The 9137-nt window shown below is 39.4% G+C and overlaps 1 protein-coding gene across 1 annotated transcript; it reads left to right on the top strand.

Annotated features, from left to right (window-relative positions):
- The first annotated feature begins 2778 nt into the window (after positions 1–2778).
- LOC142176166 (uncharacterized) lies at positions 2779–6248 on the top strand. The gene is made up of 6 exons (XM_075243250.1): positions 2779–2856; positions 4359–4484; positions 4614–4763; positions 4842–5033; positions 5412–6041; positions 6156–6248. The coding sequence occupies exons 1-6, from the start codon at positions 2779–2781 to the stop codon at positions 6246–6248; spliced, it is 1269 nt and encodes a 422-aa protein (XP_075099351.1).
- The last annotated feature ends 2889 nt before the right edge of the window (positions 6249–9137 follow it).

Raw genomic sequence — 9137 nt, forward strand, 5'->3', positions numbered from 1 at the left:
CTTATGGGTGATAAAGAATAATGTTGATTATAACCATTTGAGACTTTAGAATTTATCTAGGAGCAAGAGAATGGTTTATTGGGTGTAGAGACACCATTAATAAGGACTATGAAGCTTTATTTTCACCAAGTGTTTGATAAGATGCTTAGGTGACCAAAACATGAGCATCATAGCTAATATGGAATCTCTTTGACTTGTATTGCTATAGATTAAAGTTGAAAGGGTTGATAAACGTTGTACTACGCTCAAGAGCAGGAAGTTAAGGTATGTGAGGCTAACTCTTTACGTTTGGGAATGTCTATGATTCTCCCTGCATCCCATTCATTATGATCATTACTAGTTTCTTCAGAAAGTAACTATGCCTTAGTTCCCTGAATACTAGTAGAACTTCTATTCTCTAGATGGCATAGTTTCATACTCATTCGATATTCTATGAGTTTCAGTTATGACAAATCAACTTATTATGAATACTCATCTCAGTCTAATCCTATTCACTATTCCAATATCATGTAACTTAGTATGGTTCATTATTTCAGTATCATGTATTGCAGTATGATTCTCAGTTCCTGATTCTAAATTCCTGATTGTTGAACACTTGATTTGGGCCTGAGGCCGCAGTTTATGCTTTATGCATCATTGGGCCTGAGGCCGTAGTTATGTATACGTATACTTGGGCTCGAGGTCGCAGTTTGTGCACATATATATATTGGGCCTGAGGCCGCAGTTTAATATTAATATTCAGATAAACAGGTTGTTCATCATTCAGAATAGGGAGTATTCATATCCTTACTTCCTTTGTTCAGTTCAGTTATCAGTTATCAGTTATTATTTCAGTTTCAGTTTCAATAGTTATCATTTCAGTTACTTATCAATTCTCAGCTATCAGCTTAGTTTCTATTTCAGCATTTATAATTCTTTCTTTCAATTGCTTTACATACCAGTGCAATTCAAATGTACTGACGTCCCCAGTCTTTCGGGGCCTTATCCCTCCTTTTTTCCAGTCATTATAGTATTTCAGTTAATAAGGAGGTATACCGGGGACCTTGTCCCAGTAAATAGTTAGCATTTTCAGTATTCTTTAGAGGCTTCATAGACTATAACCCAGTCAGTCAGATATTAGCAGGCTTTCATGTGTTAGCCTTGTCGGCTACTTGTTTATACTTGTAGACCTTTCAGTATTTTCCGCATCTATGATATTTCAGTCAGACTCTTTAGTAGATTATTAGGTTTTATATTTACCTCTAGCTCATAGTTACACCACATGTTGATTCAGCCAGCCAGTTGGTTCGCTCGGTCATATGTAGTCAAGCACCGAGTGTCATGTTACGCCCAGACCATGGTTCGGGGCATGACAAAGCTTGGTATCAGAGCTTAGGTTCAAGAGTCCTGGGAGTCTATGAAGTTGTGTCCAGTGGGGTCACTTTTATGTGTGTGTGAGCACCACACATGTAAACAGTTGACCACCAAGACATTTAGGATTATTCCATTTCTTTTATACTCTAGATTGTGCAGTTAGAGTTGTGCTTTCAGGAATCTCTCTAACTCATGCGAATTGCGTATTTCAAAAAAATGCCTGCAAAAAGAAAGTACACCAAGAGGGCCTCAGCTACTAGCCAGGGGGCCACGACTAATGCTGCTCAGGAGGAGGACACTCCGGCCCAACGGGGTTGCATTGGGCTCAGTGCCTAGTGTTTCAGACATTGATGTCAGGGGAGCTATCCAGTTGCTCACCCAGATTGTTGCTACTCAGGCTCAAAGGCAGGGAATAAGTGATGTTCATGAGATGGGTAGTTCCAGGTCTAGGGAATTCCTCAACATGAAACCTTCCACCTTCACAGGGTCCAAAAAGGATGAGGATCCACAAAACTTCATTGATGAGGTTCAGAAGATATTTCGAGTCATGCATGCTACAGACATTGAGGCAGCAGAGCTTGCTACGTACCAGTTGACGGATGTTGTCAACACTTGGTATGAAATATGGGAAGAGTCCAGAGGGGAATATGCGACTCCTTCAACTTGGAAGGAGTTTGGAGATGCGTTCCTTGATCATTTTCTACCCATTGAGGTCTTGGAAGCTAAGGCTTTGGAGTTTGAGAGACTCAGACAGAATGATATGAGTGTGAATGAGTACTACCTCAAGTTCGTCTCTCTGGCCAAGTATGCTCCGGAAATGGTACATGATATGAGGGCCGAAGTTAGCCGGTTTGTGTTGGGGCTTTCAGATGATTTGTTTGCTAATGCTAATATAACTGCTCAGAATAATGATATGACCATTACTAAGATGGTTGCCTTTGTTCAAGGGAATGAAGACAGGTTGAAGGAAGTAGAGTGGCTACAGAAAGAGAAGGACAGGGAATTCAGCAAGAGATCTAAGTCTGCAGGAAATTTCAGCCGTGGGGGATCTCAAGCAGGAGGCAATCGCCAGTTCTTCAGGGAATCAAAATCATTACCCGCTCCATCTTCAGCTAATGCACTGGTTCAGATGTCCAAATTTAAAAGGAAAAACCAAAATTTCAGAGTAGTAGGCTCACAACCACAGACTAGTGTGGGCTACAGAGGCCTTGAGTACCCTACTTGCAACACGTGTGGTAAGAAGCATTCAGGGGTGTGTCATTTGGGCACAAATGGTTGCTTTGGGTGCGGTCAGCAATGCCACTTCTTGAGGGATTGTCCATCAGCAAAGCAGAATAATGGAGGCAATGTAGCTCAGTCCACTAATTCAGCAGCCCCTTCATAACTCTCAGGCCCAACAAGGGCGCGGTGCAGCAAAGTCTAGTAATGCAGGCAGTGGTCGAAACCGCTTGTATGCACTGGCAGGCCGTCAGGATACAGAGGCTCGTGGAGATATTGTCACAGGTATGCTAACAATATTCACTTTTGATGTCTATGCTCCTATAGATCTGGGATCCACCCTATCTTATGTAACCCTACATATTACTAAGAAATTTGGGATAAAACCAGAAAAGTTGTGTGAACCCTTTGAAGTGTCCACTCCAGTTGGAGAATCAGTTATAGCAAGGATTGGGGATGTCCAGTCAAAGTGTATCATCGTCTTACTATAGCAGACTTAGTAGAATTGGAGATGGTAGACTTCGATATGATCATGTGCATAGATTGGTTAGAGTCCTGTTATGCCACGGTGGGTTGTAGAACCAAAATAGTAAGTTTTGAATTTCCCGGTGAACCAGTCTTATAATGGAAGGATGATGTAGTAACACCTAGGGGTAGGTTTATTTCCTATCTTAAAGCCAGAAAGATGATCTCCAAAGGATATATCTATCACCTGGTTCGAGTTAAGGATGCAGATGCTCACATTCCCACTCTCCCATCGGTACTAATTATAAATGAGTTCCCGGAAGTGTTTCCCGAAGATCTCCCTGGAATCCCTCCTGATAGAGAGATTGACTTTGGAATTGATCTACTTTCAGGCACTAAGTCAATATCTCTCCCGCCTTATAGAATGGCTCCAGGAGAGTTGAAAGAGTTAAAAGTCCAGTTGAAATATCTTCTAGATAAGGGATTTATAAGGCCAAGTATCTCACCTTTGGGGCGCACCGGTCTTGTTTGTCCGAAAGAAGGATGGGTTTTTGCGTATGTGCATTGACTATCGTCAGTTGAATAAAGTCACCATCAAGAACAAGTACCCTCTTCCCAGAATAGATGATTTATTCAATCAACTTTAGGGTACCCAGTGTTATTCCAAGATCGACCTTAGATCGGTATACCATCAGTTGAAGGTTAAGGAAGTTGATATTCCAAAAACAACTTTCAGGATTCGATATGGGCATTTCAAATTTTTGGTAATGTCATTTGGTTTAACGAATGCACCAGCAGCTTTCATGGATCTTATGAAAAGGGTCTTTAAGCCTTATCTTGATTTGTTCGTTATCGTGTTTATTGATGACATCTTGATTTATTCTCGTAGCGAGACTGACCATGCAGAACATCTCAAAATTGTGTTGCAGACGCTACAGGATCACAAGCTATATGCAAAATTTTCTAAGTGTGAATTCTGGTTGAAATCAGTAGCATTTTGGGCCATGTCATCTCAGGGGAAGGCGTGAAGGTGGGCTTTCAAAAAATAGAGGCAGTGAAGAATTGGCCTAGACCCACCTCAATATCTGATATAAGAAGTTTCTTGGGTCTAGCAGGCTATTATAGGCATTTCGTAGAGGGATTTTCTTCTATCTTGTCCCTTTTGACTAGATTAACTCAGAAGAAAGTCAAGTTTCAATGGTCGGATGAATGCGAGAAAAGTTTTGAGGAGTTAAAGAAGAGGTTGACTTCAGCTGTAGTCCTGTCACTATCGGAAGGAACCGAATGCTTCAGGGGTTGGTCTTGGGTGTGTATTAATGCAGCACGGTAAAGTCATAGCCTACGCATTGAGACAACTCAAGGCTCACGAGAAGAATTATCTGACTCATGATCTTGAATTAGCAGCTGTGGTGTTTGCGCTTAAGATCTGGAGCCATTATACGTATGGGGTGCATGTTGACATTTTTACAGATCACAAGAGTCTCTAGTACATCTTCAAGCAAAGAGAATTAAATCTACGTTAGAGAAGGTGGCTCGAATTACCTAAAGATTATGATGTTGATATCCTCTATCATCAGGGGAAAGCAAATGTTGTAGCTGATGCTCTCAGTCAGCGTTCTATGGGAAGCTTAGCTCATATTGAGGTAGATAAACGAACTATGATGAAGGAAGTCCACCGTTTAGCAAATCTAGGAGTTCGACTTTTGGACTCCGAAGATGGTGGCATTGTTCTCTAGAACAGGGCTGAATCCTCCTTAGTAGCCGAAGTGAAGGAAAAACAATTTAGTGATCCCTACTTATTGCAGCTGAAGGAGGGAATTCACAAACACAAGACTACGACTTTTGAACAAGGGGGAGATGATGGTACTTTGAGGTATAGAGGCAGACTATGCATTCCAGATGTAGATGGGCTCAGAGAGCGAATTATGTCAAAAGCCTACAATTCTAGGTATTCTATTTACCCAGGTTCCATAAAGATGTATCATGATCTTAAGGAGGTTTATTAGTGGAACGATATGAAAAAGAATATAGTAGATTTTGTGGCTAAGTGTTTAAATTGTCAGCAGGTGAAAGTCAAACACCAGAGACTTGGCGGTTTAACTTAGAATATAGAAATTCCCATTTGGAAATGGGAGATGATAAACATGGACTTCATAACAGGTCTACCTCGCTCGTTTCGGAAGCATGATTCGATTTGGGTGATTGTAGACCGACTTACTAAGTCAGCTCACTTCTTGCCAGTGAAGACTACAGATTCGACCGAGGATTATGCCAAGTAGTATATCAAAGAAATTGTCCGATTGCATCAGATTCCTTTGTCCATTATCTCAGATCGTGGTGCCCAATTCATAGTGAACTTTTGGAAATCCTTTCAGAAGGGATTGGGCACAAGGGTGAACCTCAGCACTACTTTTCATCCTCAGATAGATGGCCAGGCAAAACACACCATTCAGACTCTTAAGGATATGTTAAGGGTGTGTGTTATCGATTTTAAAGGTAATTGGGACGATCATCTACCTCTCATTGAGTTTGCTTATAGTAACAGCTATCACTCTAGTATCAAGATGGCACATTGTGAAGCTCTGTATGGGCAAAGGTGTAGATTACCAATTGGTTGGTTCGAAGTTGGAGAAGCGGAGTTGTTAGGACCCGATTTGGTCTATCATGCTATGGAGAAAGTCAACTTGATACAAAGGCATTTAAAGATGGCTCAAAGTCGCCAAAAGTCCTATTCGGACGTGCGGCGTAGAGACTTAGAGTTCCAAGTTAATGATTGGATGTTTCTGAAAGTATCGCCCATGAAAGGCGTTATGAGATTTGGGAAGAAGGGGAAGCTTAGTCCCCGCTATATTGGTCCATTTAGAATCCTGCGAAGGATCAGACAGGTGGCTTATGAGTTAGAATTGCCACAAGAACTAGTTGTTGTACACCCAGTGTTTCATGTGTCCATGTTGAAGAAATTCATGGGAGACCCGTCATTTATGGTTCCTACAGAGATTATAGGGGTTAATGATAGCCTGTCTTACGAAGAAATTCTAGTGGCTATTCTTGATCATCAAATCCGCAAGCTCAAAACTAAGGAAATTGCTTCAGTAAAAGTGCTTTGGAGGAATCAAAAGGTTGAAGAGGCTACATGGGAAGCCAAAGAGGACATGAAGTCTAGATATCCCCATCTCTTTGAAGAGCAAAAGGAAAATGTGGAAGGTAATTAACCTTTCCATTCAGGCCTTATATTATAATGTCGATGTCCTTCAGTATTTACTCCGCTTAGTATTTAGTGATCATGTGCTCGTTCAGTTGATATACATGTATTCATGATACTTTATTATTCGCATATCTCCATCACACCCGTTTAATGTCCATAGATAGTCGTAGTTGCAACCAGGATCATCATTCGAGGATGAATGATTCCAAGGGGGAGATAATGTAACACCCCGTAAATTTGGCTTAGGTATGAATGAGTTAAAGGAGTAGTAAGGTTATATTTTGGACATGTGAAGTCCCATTAGGATAATTATGGGTGAAAATAGTTGTTTCAAAGTCAAGATGGAAAGTGAGGTGCATAAGATTCGACAAAATCGACTAAGTTTGCAGAAGGTCCGTCTTCCAGCAGGGTTTAGTACAAATATGTAAGGAATTTGGGAAAACACAAAGCGTGAAAGTTTCGGGCCTTTGAAATAGCTTTCCAATGATATATTGTGGACCCAAACGGAGCTCTGTGCAAAAGGTTATGCCCGTTTTACAGAATAGTGCACAACCACAGCGCCCGGACCGCCACAGCGGTCGTGAGGCAGCGTTCCTACTATTTACCATGGTCGGGCCGTGGTCAGGCCTACATGGGCACGGTGGAGGACTTGGGGAGTCATTTTTTTAGCCCTATTTCATCCCCCACAGCCCGAAAACATAAAAACTTGCTCTAGAAAAGGAAGCTCTAAAAAACCTAACTCCTTATGGGTCCCTCCACCATCCAAGGTAAGTTCTAATGGTGATTTTAAGTTAATTTCAATTTTTCAACATCTTATTAACACGGGTAAACCCTCCATATTATTAGATATTCGATTGGGACATCATTGTTGAGAGAAGTAACCCTAGAACTCGAATTCAAGGGGATTGAACTTCAAAAAGATAATGTCTTCATCCTCTAATTGATTCTAGCATTGAGTTAATAATTATAGACTCTAGTTCATGACATATGAGTTGATGGATTTGATAGAAAAGTATGAACGATTATAGGTTTGGGGTGTTGATTAGTGGTTAAAGGTGTTGTTTACCTTATGGGTGATAAAGAATAATGTTGATTATAACCATTTGAGACTTTACAATTTATCTAGGAGCAAGATTAATGAGTTATTGGGTGTAGAGACACAATTAATAATGACTATGAAGCTTTATATCACCAAGTGTTTGATAAGATGCTTAGGTGACCAAAACATGAGTATCATAGCCAATATGGAATCTCTTTGACTTGTATTGCTGTAGATTAAAGTTGAAAGGCTTGACAAATATTGTATTATGCTCAAGAGCAGGAAGTTAAGGTATGTGAGGCTAACTCTTTACATTTGGGAATGTTTATGATTCTCCCCATGTCCCATTCATTATGACCATTACTAGTTTCCTCAGAAAGTAACTATGCCTTAGTTCCCTGAATAGTAGTAGAACTTCTATTCTCTAGATGGCATAGTTTCATAATCATTCGATATTCTATGAGTTTCAGTTATGATAAATTAACTTATTATCAATACTCATCTCAATCTAATCCTATTCACTATTCCAGTATCATGTAACTTGGTATGGTTCATTATTTCAGTATCATGTATTGCAGTATGATTCTCAGTTCCTGATTGTTGAATACCTGTATTTGGGTCTGAGGCTGTAGTTTATTCTTTATGCATCATTGAGCCTGAGGCCGTAGTTATGTACACACACACACACACACACACACACACACACACACACATATATATATATATATATATATATATATATATATATATATATATATATATATATATATATATATATATATATATATGTTGGGCCCGAGGCCGTAGTTTATCAGATAAACATGTTGTTCATCATTCAGAAGAGGGAGTATTCATATCCTTACTTCTTTGTTCAGTTATTAGTTTATCAGCTAGCAGTTCAGTTTCAGTTTCAGTATTTACAATTCTTTTCTTCAGTTGTTTTACATACCAATGCAATTCAAATGTACTGACATCCCTTTTTCCCGGGGTCTGCATCTCGCGATGCAGGTATCGATTTACAGGTTGATGATTCTGTTTGCTAGGACATCTCGTATAAGCTATTGGTGAGCCCAGTCTTTCAGGGCCTTATCCCTCCTTTTTTTCCAGTCATTATAGTATTTCAGTTAATAAGGTATACAGGGGACCTTGTTCCGGTAAACAGTTAGCATTTTTAGTATTCTTTAGAGGCTTCGTAGACTATCACCTAGCCAGTCAGATATTAGCAGGCTTTCATGTGTTAGCCTTGTCGGCTACTTGTTTATACTTGCAGACATTTCAGTATTTTCCGCATCTATGATATTTCAGTCAGACTCTTTAGTAGATTATCATGTTTTATATTACTTCTAGCTTATAGTTATACCACATGTTGATCCAATCATGCAATTGGTTCGTTCGGTCATATGCAGTCAGGCATCGAATGTCGTGTTACGCCCAGACCATAGTTTGGGTGTGACAGTAGTGCTAAGATTGTTTGTATTTTGAGATCACCTACTTTAAGGATATTTTTGTCTTTTAAAACTCTTAATCTAAAAGGAGTTAAAGTAGTTCAATTTTAGTCCAACTATTGATTCCTCTTAACATAAGGATTTTTTTAATATAGTGACAAAAATGAGTCGAAAATTACTCTAGGTCATAGATGTTACACTCTAATATATTAATTGATAATCATATATTCTTATTATATATTCTATCACACGTAAAATAGTACAAAGATCCAATATAATTTAATGTAAGTACTATTTAATATCGACAATTAAGCATTGCAATAATTATGCAAGGAGTATTATTTTATACAAGTAACCAAATAATACGTAAGTATACAGAAATTATTTTTTACTCCAACCAATGTTGTGTCAT

This window comes from Nicotiana tabacum, chromosome 3 (genome assembly GCF_000715075.1).
Source record: "Nicotiana tabacum cultivar K326 chromosome 3, ASM71507v2, whole genome shotgun sequence".
Classification (NCBI taxonomy): domain Eukaryota; kingdom Viridiplantae; phylum Streptophyta; class Magnoliopsida; order Solanales; family Solanaceae; genus Nicotiana; species Nicotiana tabacum.

Excerpts from the sequence above, each read along its gene's own strand:
- LOC142176166 (XM_075243250.1), top strand. The coding sequence starts at position 2,779 with ATGCAGGCAGTGGTCGAAACCGCTTGTATGCACTGGCAGGCCGTCAGG. Across the intron at positions 2,857-4,358 it reads TCGTGGAGATATTGTCACAG|CACGGTAAAGTCATAGCCTA; the intron begins GTATGCTAACAA and ends GTATTAATGCAG. Across the intron at positions 5,034-5,411 it reads TGTATCATGATCTTAAGGAG|AAGGGATTGGGCACAAGGGT; the intron begins GTTTATTAGTGG and ends AAATCCTTTCAG.